This window comes from Leptopilina heterotoma, unplaced genomic scaffold (assembly GCF_015476425.1).
Source record: "Leptopilina heterotoma isolate Lh14 unplaced genomic scaffold, ASM1547642v1 Lhet_15, whole genome shotgun sequence".
Lineage (NCBI taxonomy): Eukaryota > Metazoa > Arthropoda > Insecta > Hymenoptera > Figitidae > Leptopilina > Leptopilina heterotoma.
In genome coordinates, this window is record NW_025110867.1 from 1,897,677 (window position 1) to 1,924,450 (window position 26,774).

Here is a 26,774-nt window from a genome sequence, read left to right on the forward strand (position 1 = left end):
GATGGTGTTTATCAAAATTGGTAAAATTGATCCCTCCAAATTTTCGAAAAAGGCAAAAATATTTTTTGTGTCATGTTTCTACTTGATAGAACAATAAATTCCCCGAGTTTCAATTTTTTCAAGAAGTTGAAATTTTATCTTGGGACATTTCACTAAAATGCCTCATGTACTGTGGTTCTTATTTTGGAAAAGTAAGAATTTCTTAGGTCGTTGGCCGGAATTTAAATTAAAATATGAAAAAAGTGAGATACGCACAAGAACAGTCTATTTAATAAATATTAACCCGTGCCGGCTAAAGGTTAACGTTTAAATGGGATTTAACATGGGTTTGGTGCACTTCTGCAAACTGTATTAAAACTTTTCCATTTCATAAAAATTTGACCTGCGACTACTGCTTTTTAAGATATATTTAGTATGCTGAACACGAATCTGACGTCAAAAACAACTATTGACAGCTAACGGTTGTTAAAAAAGCTGCAATAATAGCAGACAGCTAGTTATAATTATAAAATGAATATTATAATTATTTTTTCTTATCTCGAATATTATATATTATATATTATAAAATATTTTATTTATTTTAAAATTAACTTTTATAAATTTATTGTTTAATTAATATTGTGTTGCAGATTAGTATGGAAGATAAATTCAATATGAGACTTATGAATGCGCTTTAAAAAAAATAGTGTCCTATTAAAAATATAAAAATGTGATTTATTCTTCCAGAGATCTATCTAACTCAATATGTAAAAACAAATTATTTCTTTATCTAATTATAATTGTTTCATTTCAGTTACATCTGTTTTTGTCACTTTAACGATTACCACATCGGTAATTTGCAGATTAACTAGGTAATGTGAAAAAAAGTTTTATTTCGTACATTAACTTTACACAGGTAATCCGCAGATTAGATAGTTAATATGCAGTTTAACTGGTTTCCGGACCTTAAGGGGAATTTCTCATGAGAATTGTGCAAAATATGTCAAAATTCAACATTTTTTTCTCGCTTATTTTATTATAAAATTTAAAAATTCTTTTTGCATAATAAAAATTTTTATTTTAAAGTATTAAAAGACATAAAAAAATTAATATTTTTATAATGTGTTAGGCTGTAGAGGGCGTTATAGGCGATGCTTCGATTTTGAGGCGCTTCGCGGTTACAGGTCTAACATCCTCCCCAGTGATCTAAAACAAAAATCCAAGAAAACTCTTACAGTTAAGGTACTAACTGTCGTGGTTATACCTAAAATTACCTTAAAAAATAGCACTATTTTAAACAAAAAAATTGAAAAATTACCTTTTTTCCGCTATTTTCCAGTTAAAATAAATTTTTTTAAAAAGTATTTTTTAATCTTTTTAAGTATAACCACTAAAGAACATATTTTTAAACAATATGCAAAAAAATTAGGCATTGTCAAAATTATTTATACTAATTTTAATAAAGAAAGGTACTAAACACGTCTTTGTGATTAAAATGACTCAATTTTTTATAAAAATTAAAATTACACTAATATAATTTTAATCATGAGTAACTGAAGTTGGTCTAGAATATTTCATTCACTTACCTATTCATAATTGAAAATTTAAACCTAGTGTTATTGAAATTTTCGTTTGCAACCATTGAATGATCGTCGAGAACCTGGAGGACAAGTTTTATAAGGTGCAGTTATAATTCCACCACGGTGATAATGAAGGTAATGTCCAAATGAGACCAGACATTTTAATTGAAAAGTCTTTTCATCAATACCTAAATATTGAAAAATTCTGCAAGGATATCCAAATTTATATAAAGGGTAACATTCATTGTCAAAAGGTACAAGTCGATCTTCGAGACAAGAATTTTTTTCACACTTTGCTTCTTTTTCACCTGGAGGAAGGATAAAGTAATGTTCCATAGAACAAGGTCCTTGTCTGTAGGCTTCGTGACAGGAACTATTTTTCGCATCAAATAGAAAACCAGGTTTACACTCGCATTTCCATTCAGTTTGATTATCATTTGCAGGCATAAGCATCGAATTATCTGGACATGATTTAGAAGTTTCCTATAAAAAAGTAGAATTCTTAAATTTTTTTTCTTTTGAATTATAAAGATTAAGTAATAATAAATAATTAAGTTCACCAATCTTATCATATCGCCGAAATAAGGTTCAGCATTACATTCTACTTCAAATGTGCTTCTATTGATATTTAAATGATGTGATTCTTCTTCGCACGGTGGATTAACTGACCAGAGAAAATAGCATTTATTCTGATATGGAACAAGACCGTCCAAAAGACATGGATTTTTCTCACAGTTTGCTGTTTTTGTAACTGAAGAAAATGCTAAGTAATGTTCAGAAGGGCAGGGACCTTGCCTGTAGGCATCGTAACAAGAATCATCATCAGAATAATTTAAGAAAGTATCTAGGCATTTGCAAACTGGTACAGAATTGTTTTTCTCATCACTAGTGACTGCCATATTCTTTGGACATGGATTCTCGAGTCGCTTAAAGAATAAAAATTTAAATATTAAATGTACAGTTCCTAGAATTCGTCAGATGTCGTGAAATTTTCACGAAAAATGAAAAGTTTTTTTTTATAAATCGAAATGTTAAAAAAAACATTTCTATTTGGCCTTTGGAAGAAGTCTACCAAAGGACAGAAAAAGGAAATTTTTTTTATAAAAGTTTTTATAAAATTAATTTTTTTGAAACTTTTTAAACATAATTTTTTTTTCTCTTAAATGAATGAATTTCCGTTATTTATTATTCTAAAAGTGCCATAATTAAAAACGCGATTGATATTGTCACGGTACCCTGGAACCAATTTCAACCCTCAAGTTGATTCCCTTCCAAAATTCTTGTAACTTGTTCAGGGTATTTCACTGAATATTTTCAAAAAAAAAATTTTTTTTAATTTTAATTTTAGTGTTTTTAGCGACGAATTTAAAATAATTTGTTCAAAAAATAAGCAAGAACATAATTTTACATAAAATTTTTCAATTGAATAAATTAAAAAAAATTCCGCTATATTGGATTCGCCATTTTGAATTTTTGAAAACTAACATTGAATTCGTAATTAGCGATCCCAAAAACCCCCGAGTAACAAAATTTTGTTGAATTCAATAACATTTTGGTATTTTGAAATATAGTGACCAAAACTTTCAAATTTTACTTCCTATTTGACGCCATATTTGGTCGGCCATATTGAAATTTTAAATTCCACTATACCAAATTTTTTTTTTTTTAATTCAAAGTTGTTGAAGATACGAAATTATGAATTTTAATAACAATTGTATAAAACTGTGAATATCCCAAAAAAATTAGTTTTTAAATGAAAAAAATAAAAAAAAATGTTTAAACAATTTTTTGTTTATTTACTCTTCTGTGAGAAAAATGTCATTAAAATATTTTTTGCATTCTTTATGAATTCACCTTAAATTTAAAAAACAATTATTGTGACTCAATTGGTTCAGAAATGAATAAAATAATTATCAGAAATGAATTCTGTGCATATTAAACATCATTTTTACAAATCTTGAGATTTTTATAATAATTGTCAGCAACAACTTTAACTAAATTATTATGTACATAATCCAATAATAAATATCTATATATGATTTTTTGGCTTCCAAAGACAGTTTTTTCATTTACAGAATAAGATATTTTTAAAAAATGTCAAAATTATTAAATTTTTAATAATATAAATTATTATTTAGCGCATATTTTAAATACATAAATATTTATTAATATAAGAATTCTATTTAATTACAAGAATAATAATTTATTCTATCTATAAAAAATAAATAGCATGTATTATTTTCTTAAATGTCTGATAAGTTTATAGACTTAAATTTAGAATATCGTTTTCAGAAGTCAGTAAATAATAAACAAATAGATATGCTTTACTTACTGGCATTGTAAATGTTGAAAATGTCCAAGAAATTTGAATAAATGCAGATAAAAAAAGTATTGATTTCATGTTTTATAAATTTAATTATAAAAAACGGCTTTGCTTAAAAAACAAAAAATAATAAACAATATAAGTATATTATTATGAATTTATAAAAGAAATTTCTGTTTAGTGATTGAATACGAACTTTAAGAGAATTGAATTAACAATAATTTTATAAAATTCTGTTATAAGTAAAACATGTTTTTATTTCAAGGATTTCAAGGAAAACAAGTAAATGAATACATCTAAAACGCATCTCACATTCTCTATAGTCTAGCCTCTAATTTTATAAATGTTGGACTATACATATCATTGTTACTGATTAAATTAACTCGGAACGTGATTAAATAATTTATATCATACACTGTTTACTATGATTGTATAAAATTTTCAAATTTCAATAATTTAAATAATTAAAAAATTTCTCACATATGCCTGGCGTTCCATACACAGGGCAAACTTTGATTCTCAGATTTTCTTCATAATTTGCCATTTTGTTGTCTTAGGGGACATACATAAGTTGTGAAAATAGTATTGCAAAATTTCGATTATTTTGCAAGATATTCTTATTTAAACTTTTACGTCACTTTTTTTTCAACAATTATTATTTCGAAATCTATTATAGTTACAAAAAAATTTTTAATATAAAAATTGTAAAATTTATTGTTTAAATAAATTAATTAAAAAAATTAATTATTTATTTTCCAATAAAATATTATTAATATTCAATAGATTCCATACAATTTTTATATTAAAATTTTTTTTGTAACTATAGTAGATTTTGAAATAAAAATTGTTGAAAAAAAAGTTACGTAAAAGTTTAAATAACAATATCTTGCAAAATAATCGAAATTTTGCAAAACTATTTTCACAACTTATGTATGTCCCGTAAGACAACAAAATGGCAAATTATGAAGAAAATCTGAGATTCAAAGTTTGCCCTGTGCATGGAACGCCCCATATACATTATATGTATTATTAAATATTTATTGTTTAAACAAGTTAATTCTTTTTTAATTTGTAAGCCATATTTATTCATATTTATTGTTAATTAACTTCGGCATTATAGATTTTGATACTGATACTATTTTCAAACTTACAAATACTGAAATCATAGCAAAGTACTTTACGAATATATAAAAAGATTATTGTAACCTATCAAATTTAATACAAATTCTATTTACCATTTTTTATACATACAAAAATGGGTTATCCAAAATTTAACAAAATTCTACCTAAAGGAACACACGATACTAAAGCTTTGAACGATGAAATGAACGAATTTTTTTTTAAATAAAAATTTTTGGCTAAACGTTCGAAGACTGATTTAAAAGTTAATTATGAATGATTATGAAACATAAAATTTGAAAATTAAGTTAAAAGGGGTTAAAAAAACCCATTGTGCCAATTTGCCCAAAAAAACAATCGTTCTGAAATTTGGTACAGTACTTTTTACCTATACATAATTCCTCAGGTGTCCCTGGAAACCTTTTTTTAAATATTAATAATATTACAATAACAAATTAGCCGATTTTTTTTAGAGGAAATCGGTCTTTTGGATTTCAAGTGCTACGGAAAATTAAAAAAAAAATTAAAATTCATCCTGGTTTACCTCAACAAATGCATTTTGATTTTTTTTGTTTTAAATGATTCTGTTTCAAGTTACAGTGTACACTTCAAAACAACTTTTTTGGAAGCGTCTTGGAAGATTCATATTCACTCGCTCAACTCTCAATATTTTGCGACATGATTATTAAAAATTTTGGATAATTGTAATTCTACTTTAGCCGATGATAATAAACTGCTTCCAAGGATTCAACAAATTTTTAATCTAGACGTATAGAACTTAATTTCAAAATCGAGCTTATTACTTTAGCATTTACTATGTCGTAATTAGATTAATAATCCTTATAATCTTTCTAGAAAATAGAAAAAACAAACTTATGATTATAATATACAAGTATTTTAATAATTATTATTATAAAAAGTAATTTAAGACATAAGAAATAGGTTTTCAATTTTTTAATTAACAAAATAATAAAATTTATAATATTCAATATAACTCTAAATTTGAATATATAAACATACCTACTTTTAGAAATATAGAATTTTAAAATTTTAGAAGTAAAAAACGAGATTGAGTCATTCCATTATATTTCGACTAAAGTCGTTGCTGACTAATTTTAAAAAATTATAATATTTTGCAGGAATGATGTTAAAGATATTAGGATCACCGAACAAAAAGAATTTTTTAAATATTTTTTATATTTATTGTAAAATAAGCATCTAAAGTATATGAAGTCGTAAAAACTGTCACATTTTCATCTATTAGAAAATATTAAAGAAAACACATAATTTACTATAAAAATGTAAAAAAGTTATAAGAATTTATTAAGAAAGAATTGTTTTATTATTATAAATTGATAGAAACAATTATTAATAAGAAATATTAAATAAAAAAGGATTTTTAAGTTCACCTGCCAAATAACCTAATTTTGCAAATTTCATTCACTAAATGTGAGAAAGAGAAATCATTAAATTAAATAAAACCTTATGAAATATAAAGTACCTGTGATTAACTTTTAGTTTTTCTTATCACTTTCTTCCTTTTTTCTTCATAAATGTTAAAAAATAAGCAATTAAAACTGGCACTTTGCTTATTTTCACGATTTTAAAATGCAAATAACTTCTGCCCAGAAAAATGAAAAATTACGAAAATTGGGCAATAATTATTTGATCACTAGATACACTCACTGGAAAAAGATTTTCTTTGGTCCCGAAGCTATTTTCCGAATTCATTAACTTTAAACTTTTTACTATTTTTATCAGGTTAATACATGTGTTTTTTAAAGGACGAAGTTAGCTCTTCTTGTTTAATCGTTTTGAACCAACTTCAGTTTTAAAAAAATCACATGTATTAACCTGATAGAAATAGTGAAAAGTTTAAAATTAATTATTTCGGAAAATAGCTTCGGGACCAAAGAAAATCTTTTTCCAGTGAGTGTATTTAGTGATCAAATAATTATTGTCCAATTTTCGTAATTTTTCATTTTTCTGGGCAGAAGTTATTTGCATTTTAAAATCGTGAAAATAAGCAAAGTGCCAGTTTTAATTGCTTATTTTTTAACATTTATGAAGAAAAAAGGAAGAAAGTGATAAGAAAAACTAAAAGTTAATCACAGGTTCTTTATATTTCATAAGGTTTTATTCAATTTAATGATTTCTCTTTCTCACATTTAGTGAATGAAATTTGCAAAATTAGGTTATTTGGCAGGTGAACTTTAAAATCCTTTTTTATTTAATATTTCTTATTAATAATTGTTTCTATCAATTTATAATAATAAAACAATTCATTCTTAATAAATTCTTATAACTTTTTTACATTTTTATAGTAAATTATGTGTTTTCTTTAATATTTTCTAATAGATGAAAATGTGACAGTTTTTACGACTTCATATACTTTAGATGCTTATTTTACAATAAATATAAAAAATATTTAAAAAATTTTTTTTTGTTTGGTGATCCTAATATCTTTAACATCATTCCTGCAAAATATTATAATTTTTTAAAATTAGTCAGCAACGACTTTAGTCGAAATATAATGGAATGACTCTTAAATTTTTTTTTTTATTTTTAATTTTGAAAAAAAAATGTTTTTTGCCCATAACTTTAAAAAAATCTTAGGACACCTATAAATGTTTTTTCCTAAAAAACAGTACACAGAATTGAAACAAGTTCTTGTATCTGAACTTGTTCAAGAAAATAAGCTGGTACAGAAAATTGTACATGATCTTGTACACATTTTTCAAATAATTGAAAAAATTTTTTTTTAGCTATCACAAGTGAAAAGTCTTATAAATTATAAGTTATTCAAATTTCAAATTTTAAATAAATAATATTTTTAAATAATTAAAAAAAATTTTCAAACAAAATTGTACAACGTTAAGTACAATTTCCTGTAGCAGTTTATGGAGCGTTTACACCTTCTATAAAAATTGTCCAGAAAGGAAAATTTGTATTGGAGTAAGAGAGTCAGATACACAGTCTGTCTCTCTTACTCCAATTAAAAATTTTCCGTTCTGGAAATTTTTACCGAAGGTGTAAATGCTCCCTTATTCTATTGTATGTACAAGTTCAGATACAAGAACCTGTTTGAATGAGTCGGTATCAAAACTACACAAAATTTTTTATAAAAATGTTACATTTTACAAAAAAAATGAATGTTATTTTAACATTAAACTTTTTTGAAGAAGCTTGTTTAAATTTTTTTGCGGCAACAGATACAGTTTGCACAAATATTAATATTTTTAAGTTTCAAAGTTGCTAAAAGTTTATAAAACCATAGTTGCACCAGTAAAAGAATTGTAAGAATTTGCAAGAATTGACACCAGTAAAAAAACAAATTGATTATTTATTACGATATTTCACAAATTATAACTTTTAGCACTAAAAAAAATATTTTTTAGTTCCTTATTTCTTCAGAATATAGTTTATGATAAAAAGAAATAGATTTAATATGCAAGTTATTTCTGAAAATAATTTTTTAATGTTTTGGTGGGTTATGAACATGACAAATGAATGAAGCATAAACAGAAAAAAGGTTACAAGTCTCAGATGCAATTAAATAATATTTATTGTTGTGTAATTAGGAAAATATTAATAATAGTAAGTTGTAAAATTGTTTCAGAATATTTGTAGCGTTTTTCATATAATTCTTGTTATTTTTAGACACTTTATTAATATAAATTTGATTTGTTCCTTCACTGGAAAATAAAACTGTTCTTTTACTGGTTAACATTCTTTCACTGGTAAAATGGACATTTTTCAATATTTGATTAAAATTTTATATTTTATGTTATATTTATAAAATTTGTATCATAGGCTTCGAATTCTTTAGAAATTTTGCTATTCATTGCATATGTTTAAAAGGAAATTCAAGAATGTCAATTAAAAATAAAAAATATCGAATGTATACATTTCCCTAAATGTTCGTTCACTGGTGCCACCACCCTATACTATCTGATGCAATGTACATTATTTTAATAAATTTTAATAAAAAGACTGAAAATAATTATGAAAATCACTCTTTTTGCGGTCAAAAAGGTATGTAACCCCTTAAGAGAAAGTGAAATGTGGTAACAATTTCGAATTTAACAAGTTATAAATGTTATTATTGATAAAATATAATACGTATAATTATTTTATTAAAATTAAAATAAAAATCGGATATTTACGGGCTCTTCATTATTTTGAACTACGTTTTTTAATTTCAAACGAATAAGTGGTTATTTTTTTTTTACTGGTTTTCTGGAATTATTTAACATTATTAAATAGGTTTCACGTATACAAATAAAAATGAAATGTTTGAAGAATGCTATTTTATTGGAAAATGTGTTTGCAATCTGTTACTACTCTCCGACTTCCAGGGGGGCATGCTTTTAATGGAGCATTTATAATTCCACCTGCACCCCGACCACTAGGTGATTGATAAATGCATTTTAATTGAAATGTTTTACTAGTGACTGTCAAATGCGTTAGATTATCAGCACAAGGATAACCCGATTTATAAATTTCATGACATTTTCCTTTGAAAGGAACAAGACCATCTTCGTTGCAAGGATTTACTTCACATCTCGGCTCTTTTCGTCCAGTAGGGAGTACGTAGTAACTTCCAGGAGGGCATGGTCCCTGTTTGTAGGCTTGATAACAAGAGTGATTTTTTGCTGAATAAATGTAAGTTTCTTTACATTTACAATAATAATTTGTATGTTCGTCATCTGATGGCGTCAGTAACGAATCTTTTGGACAAGACTTAGATGTTTTCTGAAATAAGATGATATATAATAATTATATAATTATTTATAAATTATACTATTATATTTAATTGACAATTAGATAGAATTATAAATCAAATAGAAAACAACGTGCAAAAAATGATAAATGTGTAAGTGTTTCATCTAGTTTGAAATAAGTCTTCTGTATGTATTACATAATTATTTAGATTTATTTAAAAACCCATTTTTAGAAGATGTGTTCATTAAAGTGATGAATTTTGTTGACGCTGCATAATTTTGTAAAATTGCATTTTTTAATTTATGTGTATTTAACGAGAAAATAACTGTCTTGTTAAATTACTATTAAATGCGACAGAAAATAATTCATCTGACTTGTAATTATAATTCTGAATTCCAATACAAAACGTGACTCTGCTTCACGTGTCATCCGTTTTATTGTTTTTCTTATTTGTTCATCATTCATTGCTATGTAATTACATCAATTCCTGAATGAATAATTTTTGTGTACTAATTTAAAAAAATTAAATTAACGCTCTAACTTAACGTCTGTTTTCTTTTATATTAACAAAATATTCTGTAATTATTACGTATAAAAAATTATTTAATTAAAATTACCAAATCATACCAGGATCCCATGTAACGCTTTATACCGCACTCTAATTGATAACTGTCATTAATTCCTAAGAATGTGGTTTCGTTTCTGCAAGGTTTTCCAGATTCCCATAGAAAGTGACATTTTCCTCGAAAAGGTACAATTCCGTCTATCTGACATGGATTTCTTTGACACGTTGCTACGTAAGAATTAGGTGATAAAACATAATAATATCCATTTTGACAAGGACCCTGCCTATATGCATCGTAGCAAAAATCATGTTGAGGATGATATAAATATATTTCATCACAATCGCAATACTGTTCGGTACTATTTTCACTGACTAAAAAGTGTTTCATATTCTTTGGACAGCTTATGAAATTTCCCTGCTAACAAAGCAATTTTTTAAAATGATTATTTTAATATGTCTACATTATTTGACATGATATTATGTTTTTAATTTTTCTACTGTATTTAAAATATGTTAATCCTTTATACATTTAAGGGGTTGGATTTTGTGAGGAAACATACGCAATTATAAATCAATTTCTCAAACCCTTTTATAAAATCAAACATCTTAATTATTCTTTGTTACTTACAGAATTTAAACTTCCAAAAATTTGGCAGAAATGTATCAGAAAGACACTAATTAAAAATAAATGTTTCATTTTTATTTCACTTTTAACAAACTGCTCTTAAGTAAATTTAATGTGTTTGAATGATTTTAATCAATTTAGCTAGTGAAGAATACTCATGAAAGTGAAGGTGCTTTTTGTAAATCCACTTATATATTAACGAAGATGCTTCGAATCAATTGGTAAATCGCATGTACTTTATTATTCAACAAAACCGGTATAGAATTTTCCGAAAAAATAACAATGAAAATTATATTTGTTTTTTATAATTTATACACTTATTCCAATAGACTCAAACAAAAAAAGTGTTTTCTTCTTTTTACACTCTAAAACATTCGAAAATACGATTAAGATAACTATGCTCATATAAAGTTACAAGCAAAAATTATTATGACTAAATAATAAAATTCTGGAACCATGTTGTTTCTAAATCCAGTCGAACGAAAATTTTTGTTTTGCCACGAAGCGGACAATGGTATTGGTAAAAAAGTGATGGTAAATGTGCTAAACAAATTCATTAATTTAAAACGTGAATATCTTGCAGCAATTTACTGTATAATTAGAGCTAATGGATCAAAAAAATGAATTAGAACCAAAAAAGAATTTTATGACACTACACTAGTATATTTTCATGTATTTTTTCATGCTTAATCCGAATTCGAAGCCACAATAGACAGATTTGCTCAAAATTTTAAAAAACTCGAAAATGACTCACAAAACCGAATTAAAATGAAAATTTTTTTATAACACTACACTAGTATATTCCAATGTATTTTTTCACTCTGATTTCGAAGTCAGATTCTCAAAGTGGCTCAAAATATTGAGTTCAATCAAAAGTTCTCAAAAACTCGAATATAAAAGACCCAAATAGCACATGATGTTACAGTAATCTTATGGTAAGGTTACCGTGTAACGATACCAACGTTACAGTGTAAGGTTACTGTAGAATTACCGTAAGGTTAAAATGGCCCACATTTTTTAATGTTACATTGTAAGGTTATAGTAACATTTCACTGTGGGTTTCCAAAATTTTGTTTTTTATAGTTCTATATAATTTATTTATTTGTGAACATAATTAATTTATTAAACAATATAATTATATTTGAATATATTGGTACAAGCCAATACAAAGAGGTTGCCGTAGATTATTAAAGTTTAAATAAAACTTTATCTATTATCTAATTTTTCACATAAAGCTTTGGTAAAAAGATACAAATTTTTCATTAAATTAATTTGCGTGTTTTCTAACATATAAATAAATACTTACGGCCCTTATGACAGACTCATCCTGTTCCACACAAAAATATTTCATTCTTTCCGTTGAGAGATAAGGACATTCAATTAAAAGGTGATAAAACATTTCAAGAGTATTTGTTTCACATCCGCTGCAGGTTCCAGAGTCACTCAGCTTGAAAGCTTTCTTATCTATTATTATTCTAGTACAGTTGTTATTTAAAAGACGAATTTGACTTACAACTCTTATACTTTAAAGGAATTTTAATTTGTAAATAATTCTGCGGACCCTTAATTAAAGCCAAGTGTGGCAGAATCTGCAGTGAATGAGATTCACTCAATTTTTTTAAATCTTCCATATACAAGTAATTTTCGTATTTTTCTATCTAAAAATTTTTTTTCGCATGCAATTGATGTATATTTAAGTTATCTCATTTTATTTTTTCATTAATATATTCGAATATAAGTCCTACCTGATCGTACCAATTAAATTTATTTTTTTCCAATTTTGCTCTGAGCTAAAGCTTTCAATCTTAAAAAACACATTTTTGGATATCGGCCTTCTTCCACCAATAATATTTTCTCTATTAAATTTAAAACATATTTAAAAACTTTAACTGATAATTTGGAGACTCCCGTCTCCAGTCTCAATGTATAGTTCGGAGTGTTTTTTGGAAGAAGTAACATTTTTTTAAAAAGAGTATTTTGAATTATTTCAATATCATAAAACTATCTCAAACCCTATACTTGAATAGCGTAAAATAAATTACTTACAGTAAGGCAGTTAAATAATCTAATAACTGGACTCCAAGAGCAAGATTTTAGATTTAGACGATTTATCAAAGACACTGTTGTTCCAAGAGCTACATTCGCTTTACTAATAGCATAGTTTGTTTCATTAAAAAACGTAGCCGAGTTTGAAAAAATTACACCCAGGTATTCATAATTAGAGACTATTTCAATTTTTTGAGTCTTATCATATACATGAATGATCCATATTTGTAATTGTGGGAATGTCCACTTTTTCTAAAAATAACTATTTTCGTTTTCTTTACATTTATTTCTAATTTATTAATAAAACAATATTTTTTTAATGCTTTTAATATTTTCCTCATATTTACACACGAGTCAGCGAGAATTTGCAATTTTGAATTTTTTATACCTAAATTCCAATTCGTCATTAGCAACCTAAAAAAACCTCAAGTAACAAGTTGCAAGCGAATTCGGTTAGGGAAATTGATTTTTACCAACTGCTTCCTATCCCAGCTTTTTTGATAATTTCAGATAGCGACTGCAGGTTTTCAGTAATTATTAAAATACTTTTCAGTTCTGAGCCTTAAGCTTGAAGGTTTAAGTTTTTATTTAAGCTCTTGTAGATATTTTTATAATGATGCGTTTTCTTGTTTCGCTGCCTCAATTGTGCTAAAAATGCGGTTTTTTAACACTTTAATCTCGTTTTTTATAGGAATGACCGAATAAAAAAAAAATATCTAGTATATTCTTGTTCATTGACACCTAAACTTTCAATAAACACAGGAAATTTTAAATAAAAATGACATGACCAAAAACTAATAACAAAATATTCAAACATTACAATTTTAAACAATCGGTCAGGAGAAATCTCATAGAAATTAATGTAATCACGATCATTTAAAAATAAGATAAAAATCGTATACATATTTACATGCTTTTCCTTATTTTGAACATCGTTTTTCGATTTCAAACGATTGTGTGGTTGACTTTTTTACTGGTCTTCTGGATTTTTTTAACATTATTATTAAATAGGTTTCACGCATAGAAATAAAATTGAAATATTTAAAAAATGCAATTTTATTGGAAAATGTGTTTGCAACCAGTTACTACTCTTCGACTTCCAGGAGGACATGCTTTAATTGGAGCATTTATAATTCCACCTCCACCCATACTAACAGGTGGTTGATAAATGCATTTTAATTGAAATGTTTTTCTAGTGACTGTCAAATGCGTTAGATTATCAGCACAAGGATATCCCGATTTATAAATTTCATGACATTTTCCTTTAAAAGGAACAAGACCATCTTCGTTGCAAGGATTTACTTCACATCTCGGCTCTTTTCGTCCAGTAGGGAGTACGTAGTAACTTCCTAGAGGGCATGGTCCCTGTTTGTAGGCTTGATAACAAGAGTGATTTTTTGCTGAATAAATGTAAGTTTCTTTACATTTACAATAATAATTTGTATGTTCGTCATCTGATGGCGTCAGTAACGAATCTTTTGGACAAGACTTAGATGTTTTCTGAAATAAGATGATATATAATAATTATATAATTATTTATAAATTATACTTTTATATTTAATTGACAATTAGATAGAATTATAAATCAAATAGAAAACAACGTGCAAAAAATGATAAATGTGTAAGTGTTTCATCTAGTTTGAAATAAGTATTATGTATGTGTTGCATAAATGTTTAGATTTATTTTAAAACAAATGTTTTTATAAGATGTGTTCATTAAAGTGATGAATTTTGCTGTTTTCCTTATTTGTTCATCATACATTGCCATGTAATTATATCAATTTCTGAATGAATAATTTTTGTGTACTGATTGAAAAACATTTAATTAACGCACTAACTTTACGTCTGTTTTCCTTTATATTAACAAAATATTCTGTAATTACGTATAAAAATTTTTTTAATTAAAATAATTACCAAATCATACCAGGATCCCATGTAACGCTTTATACCGCACTCTAATTGATAACTGTCATTAATTCCTAAGAATGTGGTTTCGCTTCTGCAAGGTTTTCCAGATTCCCATAGAAAGTGACATTTTCCTCGAAAAGGTACAATTCCGTCTATCTGACATGGATTTTTTTGACACGTTGCTACGTAAGAATTAGGTGATAAAACATAATAATATCCATTTTGACAAGGACCTTGCCTATAGGCATCGTAGCAAAAATCATGTTTAGGATGATATAAATATATTTCATCACAATCGCAATACTGTTCGGTACTGTTTTCACTGACTAAAAAGTGTTTCATATGCTTTGGACAGCTTATGAAATTTCCCTGCTAACAAAGCATTTTTTTAAAATGATTATTTTAATATGTCTACATTATTTGACATGATATTATGTTTTTAATTCTTACAATGATTAAAAGATGTTAATCCCTTATTTATTTAAGGGTTTAGATTTTGTGAAGAAACATGCAATTATAAATCAACTTCTCATATCCTTTTATAAAATCAAATATCTTTATTAATATATATATATATATTCTTTATTACTTACAGGATTTAAACTTCCAAAAATTTGACAGTAATGTATCAGAAAGACACTAATTAAAAATAAATGTTTCATTTTTATTTCACTTTTAACAAACTGCTCTTAAGTAAATTTAATGTGTTTGAATGATTTCAATCAATTTTGCTAGTGAATGATACTCATGAAAGTGAAGGTGCTTTTTGTGAATCCACTTATATATTAACGAAGATGCTTCGAATCAATTGGTAAATCGCATGTACTTTATTATTCAACAAAACCGGTATAGAATTTTCCGAAAAAATAAGAATGAAAATTATTTGTTTTTTATGATTTATTCACTTATTTTAATGTACTCAAACAAAAAACAGAGAAGTGTTTAATAAAAAAAGGTATTCATAATTTTCCATTTAATTATATGTTTATTATAAGTAAAATTTTAAAATATTAATTTTGTAATATTATATTACCGTTAGTTATTATTATATTTTTTGTATATGAAAATATTGTATTGATTATAATATTGCCAATCATTCACAACGAAAACAAGTAAATTTGCTTTAACTTTTCGCATTTGTCAAGTTTTTTCTGATAATTTTAGTCTTTAATAATATATAAATCAAGTAAACAAACAGCTCATAGTACTTGAATATTTTTTTCATCCAATATATAGGCAACATCGGTAACCTAATGAAAAGTTTCTAAGATTTAGAATCGGTAACCTTTCGCAAAGATTTCTTTGATATTTTTAGGAAAACCTTTTTCCCGTAGACAATTTCACAAAGATCTTTTTCTCTAATAGTTAATTTTCCGAAAACTGTAATTCCGAATGTAAAATTTTCAAAATGTTGCCAAAAAAATTTATCGAATCATCAAGTATGAATCGATAGCAACTGTTCAATTGTTTTGAAACAACTCGAGGGATTGTTAAACTACGAAGAACACAATGATAATCGAGAACATAAAAGAAAACGTTTTCACCAAATATTATGTCAAAATATTTAGTATAGTTTTTAAGATGTCAATTTTGAAATCGTTATTTCTCCTTTCCATCTTAATCAAAACACATAATTCTTTTTCTAAAAAATTCAGCATAGAAAAGCGAAAAAATTGCTTATATTATATTGTTTATTCCAAATTTTTATATATACAAAAATGCTATTCATTGCAATTGGTTTACTTACTTCGAAAAAACAAAATTCCCCTTGAAGTCGCACATTTAAATATTCTTTTTAAGTAAAATCTAAATAGATAATTCTGATTTTTAATAAATGTGAAAAACAGTTTTTTCGGGTTTAAAGACCTTCGGGAAATTAAGTTTTCGGGAATCAGTTAAACTGAAATCCATGAATTATATTAATATTTTTTATATAAAATCTGCTTAGGTATTAAAATATGTTACTCTAAAAATAAGAATCTGTAACTAATGTTATATTATACAGTTGCAATAAATGTATTTGTATTTAAATATTTAAAATTGTTAATAAAATAAAAGTTAGATCAAATAAAAATTCTGCCTTTTTAATTTATTGTAAAGTACGTTACTGTAAAGTTATGAAATAAAGTTATTATATATTTAATATTATGGTGGGATTAATGTAATATATTAATTTTAGTTTATTTGCAAGCATAGTTAATTTACAATTAAAGTTGGTACAACTTCCTACGAGGACGCAAAACTAAAAAAAGTTCGTAATTTTTACTTACCTTTTTGAGATGATTTTTTTGTTAGAAAATAACTCTTTTGCGCCACAATGATGTGCATCCTTATCATTTGTAAAATAATTTAAAGTTACAAATAGTATTTTATTTCTCAGTCACCAGTGGCGTAACTACAAGTTAAGGGGCCCTAGACAAAAAATTTCGAGGGGCCCCCAATGAAACGCATATATATATATATATAAAATAAAAATAACTTTTTTATTTTAAGTTCTACACTTGTTTTCTGCGAATTTTTGTTTCAGCAAAATTGTCTATAATTTTATCAAGATCGTTTCGTAAATCGTTAGCAAGTTTGTATTCAATAGAGACTTAAAGTGCACTTTACTAAAAATACTTGAATTTGTAGTCGACACACACAAGGTAATGTCACCTCGCAGCCTATGAACAGGGTTGGGTAGTGCAGGAAAACTAGAGGTTTTTAAGTGTGTTACATACCTAAATATACCTGTGATTGCGTGATACGACATTTTGCAAATCGCATATTACGTATAATAGAACGTCTACAATAAGTGCAAAAAGACGAGCACAGGTGCGAATTAAAGGTGCCTGCCTGCAGGTTGTCATGGTAACACATAAGAGTAAGGGTGCGATCACATGTGAGCAGAATACGTCGACCGAAAGCAGAAAATCATGAGAGTGAAAAGAACAAAAATATCTGCCTATCTCTTTTGCACTCATGATTTTCTGCTTTCGGTCGACGTATTCTGCTCTAGTTGCGGCTGCCGAGCTGTGACCGTGCCATAATAGATTTTGGTAAGAGATCGCACTTGCTTTGATAGCATCTTATTATATATAAGTTATTAAGTATATTATTATTAGAAGTATAACAAACATTAAAACTCGGAACCAGTTTATTACCATTTTGCTGCATATGAAGAAAATCAATTTTATCCTTTTTGGGGGCCCCTAAATCGCCGGGGCCCCGGACAATCTAACCCCCCAAACCACCTATTGCTACGCCACTGCTGTCAGTCACGTTTCTACTGCTAGAGTATAGAATATAAAAAATAAGAATTATCTGCTGCAATGTTTTATTGAAAGACGCGTTTACATCCTGTTACTATTCTTCTACTCCCTGGAGGACAAGCTTTAAGAGGAGCAGTAATAATTCCGCCGGCGCCGTGACCTCCAGAACGGCGTCTAGAATAAATGCATTTCAATTGGAAACTCTTTTTGTCAATTCCCAGATAATAAAATGAACTAGAACAAGGCGATCCAAATTTAAAAATTTTATGACAGCCCTCTTTAAATGGAACTAGTGAATCTTCAAGGCACGGATTTTTTTCACATCTCGCTTCATCTTCTCCTAAAGGAAGAATGAAATAATGTTTTTGAGGACAAGGACCTTGTCTAAATGCTTGATGACAAGAATTATTTTTTGCATGACGAAGAAAACCTGGATCACAATCACAATCCCATTTTGACTCATTATTATCCAGAGGAACAAGTATTGAATTTTCAGGACAGGATTTCGACTTTTTCTGAAATAAATAAATAAATATAATTTGAATGATATGAAAAATAGCTTTATTAATAAAATGAAAGAATAACAAAATTTTCACAAATTACCAAATTTGATGAGCCACCATTATATGAATGTTGACTGCATTCTAATTCAAAAGTATCTATATTGACTGTTAATTTATGGAATTGTTTTTCACAAGGCAATTCAGATTCCCAAAGAAAATAGCAGTTGTCCTTAAATGGAACAAGACCATCTAATAAACACACATTTTTTTTACATTTTGCAACTGTTTCTCCAGGATCTAGTACCAAATAATGCTCTGAAGGACAAGGACCTTGTCTGTAGGCATCGTAACAGAAGTCATTTTCAGGAAAATATAAAAGAGTTTCTTTGCAGTCGCAAAATACGATGGATTGGTTCTTGTCATCAACATAGTGAGACATATTTTCTGGACAAGGAGCAGGATTTCTCTAAAAATAAAAATATGTTTTATCATAAGCATTTATTTTTTATACACTATTATTTGTTAACTTCGTTAGTCAATGTTTTATTACAACTTTCAACTGTTTTTTGTAAAAAAAATTAAACATTTTCGGCAAGATGGATAAAAAATAAATTATTAGATCTTTACTGTTGCCAATTTCTAATATTTGTGTAACATTGTTTTTCCAAACATAAAAAAATGAATTTGTATAAATTGTATGGTTTTTATTTTTTATAACAGAATTTCTACGGCTGCAAGTAACAAAAATGTTAGTTTGACAAGAACTGTATAATATCTTCTTGCAAGTGCAAATTTTTAAAAAGTTTGTGAACTTGCAATATTAGGGGAGAGTCTCCAGTTGTGAGACACCTCCAGTTGTGAGACAGTCAATTTTTTTAACATGCAATATTAAAAAGCCGATTGGTTTATATAAAAACATTTCTTTTTATATGAGCCAACTTTTTCGAGTACGCCGAAGCGGATATATAAACTGTTTTTGTTAAATACCAACACTGTGTGTGATAATCGACTAAAAAGCGTTTTTTCAATAAATGCAAAGTACTTTTTTTCCAAGTTAATTAATTGGAAAAGGTAAATGTAATGCATTTTCTTTTAGTGTTTTCCTTATATTTTGTGATGCAATATTGCATTGTTCCAATCTACGGTTGAAAATAATTTAATTTTCCTTTTTCAAAATAGCGCCAATTTCTGGGTGTGAGACACAGCATATCACCAGTTGTGAGACGGTGTCAACACCCATCTGGGCAGCATAAAAATACGACTTTGCAGGCATACTATTTAAATGTTGTTTTGATTTTTTTTCTAGTATTTTCGGGCAAGTCAAGTGGAAAAAAGTCAATTGATTCAGAAGAAATCAATTTTAATGCTCTTGTTGAAGCTTTTAAATTGTGTTTATTTGGTAGTCATATTTTGGCGAATAAATATTATTATTTAGTATATAATAATATATATTATTAATATATTTAATTATTTCTACTAAACATAACGTTTTATGTCAAACTTATTAAATTTTAGCAATTTTTAATGAGTGTCTCACAACTGGAGACATTTTTTTTTTTTGAAAAAAGCGATGTGCTCGGAAAATGTATCGTAAAATTTTTTGAGTTTATCGAAACACTATACTTTCTTTTAATAAAAGTTGCGTATTTCTGTTACCTTTCGAACGGTGTATTTTATTTACAATTTCTTTTGCCCGTTTACAATTTACGGGTCAAAAATAAAACCCGTCTCACAACTGGAGACTCTCCCCTATATATATATATATATATATATATATATATATATATATATATATATGTCTTTATCTGAAAGGTATCATACATATGTATATGTCACTATATAAGCCGCAAAAGGTTAAAAACCTAAAAAAGATTCATGTTGTAAATCAGTCAGTTACGAATAACTATTAAAACCATCGTTCCAAAAATACAAAATAAGGGTGAAGAAAAATTTAATTTTATTATGTATAGTGTAATGATTAAATAGTTAAAAAAGATATAATAATTTTTAATATGTTAAAAACATATATTTTTCTTGAAAAGAGAAAAAACATTATAATATTTTATTGAAAACTACTCACTATGTATGCATATTTGGATATTGTCCATGAAGTTTGCCAAAAAGCACAAAGTAAAAATAACAATCTCATGTTAAACTCACTGCAAAAAATTAGAAAATTTTTTATGTAATATCAATTAGGCAAACAAAATTTTAACGCCTGTAGTTTTTCGACTTAACTACGAGTGCAATTCGAAAGACAGACTTTTGCGAAATAGTTAATACGTAAAAATAGCATCGATTCGTTAAGAATGGACAGAAAATCACTGGATTTCAAGGAAAACCGGTTAATCAATTATCCTATTATATACATAATTATATATACAATCCTTATTAATAAAATCAGACTTTTGTATCTACATTGCATAGAATTCAAAATTTCTATTATAATCCTTCTTTTTATACACTCTAAGAAATCCGAAAATAATATTAAGAAAATTATGTGTGTGTATGTATGTCCGTAAAATTTTGACCGCCCATCACAGAAAAACGGTTTAACCGTTTTAAATTAAACTTTTCAGTCTTTTAGGCATTAGCCTAACTTAAAATCCTAGTTGTAGTAGATTAAAAAATATTAATATGGACGAAAGTTATGCCACTTTTTCAAAACTTCGAATTTTTTTGTTTTTTCATATACTTTAGTGAGTTGTACTCAAACTTAGTACAGGGTTAAATTTATATTAAATATTTTTAATATAGGGGCCCCTCCTTCTCTTAATTTAGTTAGTGAAATTTTATTAATTAATAGAATCTTAAATTTTAGATTAAATTTAATTCCCTTAATTATAATTTTAAGATATACAAGTGTTTTATACTCAATATATTTTTTTATAACAACACAACATGGAATATTAAATAAAAATATTAATATATTTATTTCAATCTCAATACAAGAATTCTTAGCTTTACTACTTCACCTAATTCCTTTATTTATTATAACAATAAATTTTTATTATTTAAATAATTTAAATTTAAAATATTGATTTGTGGAATCAAAAATATATCTAAAGATATTTTAAATTATAATTAATTCCCTTTATTTCTATTCTTTACTTATTTTAAGAACATTAACTTTTTTTTATAGATTAACATTAATTTTTTTCAAATCTATTTTCTTTATTAAATGAAATATTATTTCTTTAATAAATATAAATTTTGAATTAAATTTTATATTAGACTGACTAAGTCTAATATTTATTAGAGTTGTAATATTCATTTCCTCCATAGTAATATTATATAGAAAAGAATACATAATTATAGAAAATAAAAAAATTTATTTTATTATAATTTTAATACTTTTTGTAATCTCTATAATTTTAATAATTTTATGCCCTAATATATTAAGAATTATTTTAGGTTGAGACGGATTAGGATTAATTTCTTTTTGTTTGATTATTTACTATCAATCTTCAAATTCATTCAACTCTGGAATATTAACATTATTAACTAATCGAATTGGAGATATTATACTTTTAATCCTCATTTTTCTAGGTATAAATTTTAGATCATGAAATTTTTCTCTTTACTATTCTAATTCTTACACATTACCTTCAATTATTTTAATTATAATTATAACTAAAAGGGCCCAAATCCCTTTTTCTATATGGCTACCTGCTGCAATAGCTGCCCCCACTCCAGTTTCTTCTCTTGTTCACTCTTCAACATTAGTAACAGCAGGAGTATACGTAATAATTCGATTCAATTTTATATTTACAAAAATAACTTTACCTCTTTTAATTATTGGGTTAATAACTTTACTTCTAGCTAGAATTAATGCTATATTTGAATTTGACTTAAAAAAAATTATTGCTTTTTCAACTTTAAGACAACTAGGGTTAATAATTCATATACTAGCCTATCAATTACCAAATTATGTATTTTTTCATCTTATTTCTCACGCTATATTTAAATCTTTATTATTTTTATGTTCAGGAATCATAATTCATTTTTTAATAAATTTGCAAGATATTCGATTAATAGGTTCTTTAATTTATGAATCTCCTTTAGTAATCATATTTTTTAACTACTCTAATTTATCCCTCTGTGGCTTTCCTTTTCTCTCAGGATTTTACTCTAAAGATTTAATATTTGAAATAACACTTAACTTTCTTATTAACCCATTCATTATAACTTTAATATACTTTTCTATCTCTTTAACTATTTTTTATTCTTTTCGACTCATATTTTATTTAACTTTTAATATACCACATTCTAGCCCTATAACCCTAAAAAAAGATAATATTTTAATAAATTTCTCTATTTTCATATTATTTATTATATCTATTATTTTTGGTAACTTAATCAATTGATTAAGATTTAATAGAATTGATACAAGAATTTTAAATTTAGAAATAAAAAGTTTAATTCACTATATAATAATATTTAGAATTTTATTAATTTTAAATTCTTCCCTCACAGCACCGGGATATTCAGGATATCCCAGAGACGTCCTGGGGATATCGATTTGTTTTCGGAAGTTTGGATATCCCTGGATTATCCTCTGGATATCCATGGACGTCCCTAGGATATCCCAGAGATATCCAAACTTCCGAAAACAAATCGATATCCCCAGGACGTCTCTGGGATATCCTGAATATCCCGGTGCTGTGAGGGTTTAAACTACACAAATTACTTTAATTCATGACTTTTATACAACATCATTCCTACTTGTAAAAATTTTATATTTTTAAGACAATTATCTTTTTCAATAAATTTTTTTACCTTTAATATAATTAATAAACTATTTTATTTAAACGAAACTATATGAAATGAATTTTACACTAAATTAATATTTAACTTTATATTTTTTAAACAAAAAAAATTTTTATCCTATTTTTTTAATACTTTAATAGATATATTTATACTACTTCTATTAATTATAATTTTAATTTTCATTTTAAGTTAATAGAAAATTTTAATCTCTTTAATGTATATTCAAAATACATATTTTAACAAATTCATTAACTTAAATCTTTAACCTTTTACTATTAATATATAATTAATAAAATTCATTTAATAAAGTTTAAAAAAATTAAATAATTTAAAATTACAACTAAAAATCTTTTCCAAATTAATATTATAAGTTTATCATATCGAATTCGAGGGAATCTTCCTCGAAATAAAATAATTAAAATTATTACCCTCACTCTTCCCACTATCCTAACACTATTAATATTAAGTATAAAATAAAATAATATAAATAAATAACTTATTAACATAATTATACCATATTCAGATAAAAAAATTAACACAAATCCTCCTGCTATATACTCTGTATTAAACCCAGATACTAATTCAGATTCACCCTCAGCTAAATCAAAAGGAGTACGATTCAATTCCGCCACAACTCTAACTAAAAATATTAACATTACCCCTCATATATAAATAGAAGCCCAAATTTTATCTTGAACTCTTGACATCTTAAACATATCAAATCTTTCAATTAAAAATAAACTTCTTAAAATAATTAAAATTAAACTAACTTCATAAGAAATAGATTGTGAAATCGCACGAATTCTCCCTAATATTGAATATAAAGAATTAGAAGATCACCCTCTTAACATCATTATATAAACCCCCAATCTTAAAAAACAAATAAATAATAAAATTCTTACCTCTCTAATTCTTATATTAAAAAAATTAGGTATAATAACTCATAAAATTAATATTAATAATAACCTTAAACAAGGTCTTAAAAAATAAATTATATAATTTAAATTTTTTACAAAAAATAACTCTTTCCTTAATAACTTTAAAGCATCTCTAATAGGCTGTAAAATACCTTTAAATAAAATTTTATTTGGCCCTTTACGAATTTGAACATACCCTAAAATTTTTCGTTCTAATAAAGTTAAAAAGCTACTCCAATTAATACTATAATAATGACAATTAAACTCCTTACTAAATACTCTAACCAATATATTTCATAAATTTTTAATAAAAATACTTATTTTATTTATGAAACTTAAATTCATTGCACTAATCTGCCATATTAAAATAATTTATAAAAATTTTATCCTTTTAACTTTGAAAATTAATAGTCTTACTAACTTAAAATTATTTAATAAAAATAAGTTAATAAAACTTTTAGATTCATAATCTAACAATAGACAAAAAAATTCTTTTTTATTACCCCCCCCCCTAATGATGATTAATGATTAATGATAATTAATGATAATTAATGATAATTAATGATAATTAATGATAATTAATGATAATTAATGATAATTAATGATAATTAATGATAATTAATGATAATTAATGATAATTAATGATAATTAATGATAATTAATGATAATTAATGATAATTAATGATAATTAATGATAATTAATGATAATTAATGATAATTAATGATAATTAATGATAATTAATGATAATTAATGATAATTAATGATAATTAATGATAATAAAACTTTAATTTATATAACTTATTACATCATAATAATCCTTTACTCAGGCATATCATTACTAAAATAATAATATTATTAATATAATCAATTTATATTTAATTAATTCCTAAAATTAACACACTAATCTGTCATAATAATTTTGTATATAATAATATTATTTATTCCCTAAAATCCCAAAAATTTTTGTGCTAGTTTAATAAAACACCAATATACAATTTTTATTACCCCCCCCTTCCTTAAAATTTTGAATAAGTTACTTTAACTATATATTTAAGTCGAAATTAAATTCTAAAACTTTAGATTTATCCAATTACTAAAATCAATTTAATGACCCTTCTTTAAATTCATAATAAAGACCTAACACTAAAATTAATATAATTATACAAAAAATATATTTATAAAAAAATCATTTTTCTTGAATTAAAATAATTCTAGGTAAAATTAAAGTAATTTCCACATCAAAAATCAAAAAAATAATTCTAATCAAATAAAATTGAATAGAAAAAGGTACCTTTCTATATGATATTGGATCAAACCCACATTCAAAAGAAGATATTTTATTTCGACACTTAAATATCTTTTTAGATAAAATTAAATTAATACCTATAATTAATCCTCCTAAAATTATAATAATTATATTTAAAATGATAAATATATACATATAAAAATTTAAAAATTATCAATGTCATCAATAAACTAAAATATAAACAAAAATTCATACCACATCAACAAAATGTCAATATCATGAAGCTGCCTCAAACCCAAAATGATGAAATTCATTTAAATGATTAACCCTTATCCGAATTAAAATAATTAATAAAAAAATTCTTCCAATAACTACATGTCCCCCATGAAATCCAGTTGTTAAAAAAAAATTGAACCAAATACAGAATCACTTATAGAAAAAGTAGCCTCATAATATTCTATATACTGAATTACTGAAAAAATCCTTCCTAACATAATTGTACCAAAAAGCCCTACTTGTCTTCTTTCATTATCTCTATTTAAAATACTATAATGTCTTCAAGTTACTAAAACTCCAGATGATAATAAAATTACTGTATTTAATAAAGGAAGTTGAAAAGGATCAAATTGAAGAATGTTCCTTGGAGGTCAAACTCCTCCAACTTCAATATTTGGAGATAAAGATGAATGAAAAAAAGTTCAAAAAAAAGATAAAAAAAATATTACTTCAGATAAAATAAATAACATTATCCCTAACTTTAATCCGTCCACAACTCGTCTTAAATGACTCCCTTGAAAAGTTCCTTCACGAATCACATCTCGTCACCATTGAATTCTACATAAAATAATTGACAAAAGACCTAAATTTATTAAATAAATAAATTTATCACTGAATAATATAATTCCTCCAATTATAGTTCTCATAACTCTAAATGATCTTAAAATAGGTCAAGGTCTCACCGTTACTAAATGAAAAATTAAATTATGTAATATTTTCATAATTAGTTTCTGAAGAATATAAAACTCTTAGAATAGAATAAACATAAGACTGAATGAAAGAAACAGCAACTTCTAACACTATTAAAATACATTGAATCAAAACCAATAAAAATACCATAGTCCCTAAAATTTCATGTGACTGCCTTATTAAAGTAATTAAAAGATGACCGGCAATAATATTAGCAGATAAACGAACTGATAAAGTTAAAGGACGAATA

The 26,774-nt window shown here is 25.5% G+C and overlaps 4 protein-coding genes across 6 annotated transcripts; all 4 read right to left on the bottom strand.

Moving 5' to 3' along the window:
- Positions 1-746: 746 nt before the first annotated feature.
- LOC122498511 lies at positions 747-4,530 on the bottom strand. The gene is made up of 4 exons (XM_043606277.1): positions 3,892-4,530; positions 2,120-2,485; positions 1,566-2,042; positions 747-1,185 (listed from the first exon to the last, which is right to left on the bottom strand). Exons 1-3 carry the CDS (start codon positions 3,958-3,960, stop codon positions 1,596-1,598), a joined length of 882 nt encoding a protein of 293 aa, XP_043462212.1. The 5' UTR covers positions 3,961-4,530; the 3' UTR covers positions 747-1,185; positions 1,566-1,595.
- A 4,764-nt stretch (positions 4,531-9,294) lies between these two features.
- LOC122498512 lies at positions 9,295-11,218 on the bottom strand. 2 transcript variants are annotated; one of them, XM_043606280.1, is made up of 3 exons: positions 10,920-11,218; positions 10,344-10,706; positions 9,295-9,756 (listed from the first exon to the last, which is right to left on the bottom strand). In XM_043606280.1, the coding sequence occupies exons 1-3, from the start codon at positions 10,986-10,988 to the stop codon at positions 9,313-9,315; spliced, it is 876 nt and encodes a 291-aa protein (XP_043462215.1). In that variant the 5' UTR covers positions 10,989-11,218; the 3' UTR covers positions 9,295-9,312. The 2 variants fall into 2 exon arrangements, with proteins under 2 accessions (XP_043462215.1, XP_043462213.1); XM_043606278.1 differs by having other exon boundaries at positions 10,344-10,709; positions 10,920-11,201.
- A 757-nt stretch (positions 11,219-11,975) lies between these two features.
- On the bottom strand, positions 11,976-15,641 carry LOC122498513. Of its 2 annotated transcripts, none has more exons than XM_043606282.1 (3): positions 15,464-15,641; positions 14,877-15,239; positions 11,976-14,462 (listed from the first exon to the last, which is right to left on the bottom strand). In XM_043606282.1, the coding sequence occupies exons 1-3, from the start codon at positions 15,530-15,532 to the stop codon at positions 14,019-14,021; spliced, it is 876 nt and encodes a 291-aa protein (XP_043462217.1). In that variant the 5' UTR covers positions 15,533-15,641; the 3' UTR covers positions 11,976-14,018. The 2 variants fall into 2 exon arrangements, with proteins under 2 accessions (XP_043462217.1, XP_043462216.1); XM_043606281.1 differs by having other exon boundaries at positions 14,877-15,242; positions 15,464-15,638.
- A 2,347-nt stretch (positions 15,642-17,988) lies between these two features.
- Positions 17,989-20,913, bottom strand: LOC122498508. The gene is made up of 3 exons (XM_043606275.1): positions 20,705-20,913; positions 18,725-19,090; positions 17,989-18,636 (listed from the first exon to the last, which is right to left on the bottom strand). Exons 1-3 carry the CDS (start codon positions 20,771-20,773, stop codon positions 18,187-18,189), a joined length of 885 nt encoding a protein of 294 aa, XP_043462210.1. The 5' UTR covers positions 20,774-20,913; the 3' UTR covers positions 17,989-18,186.
- Between the last annotated feature and the right edge of the window lie 5,861 nt (positions 20,914-26,774).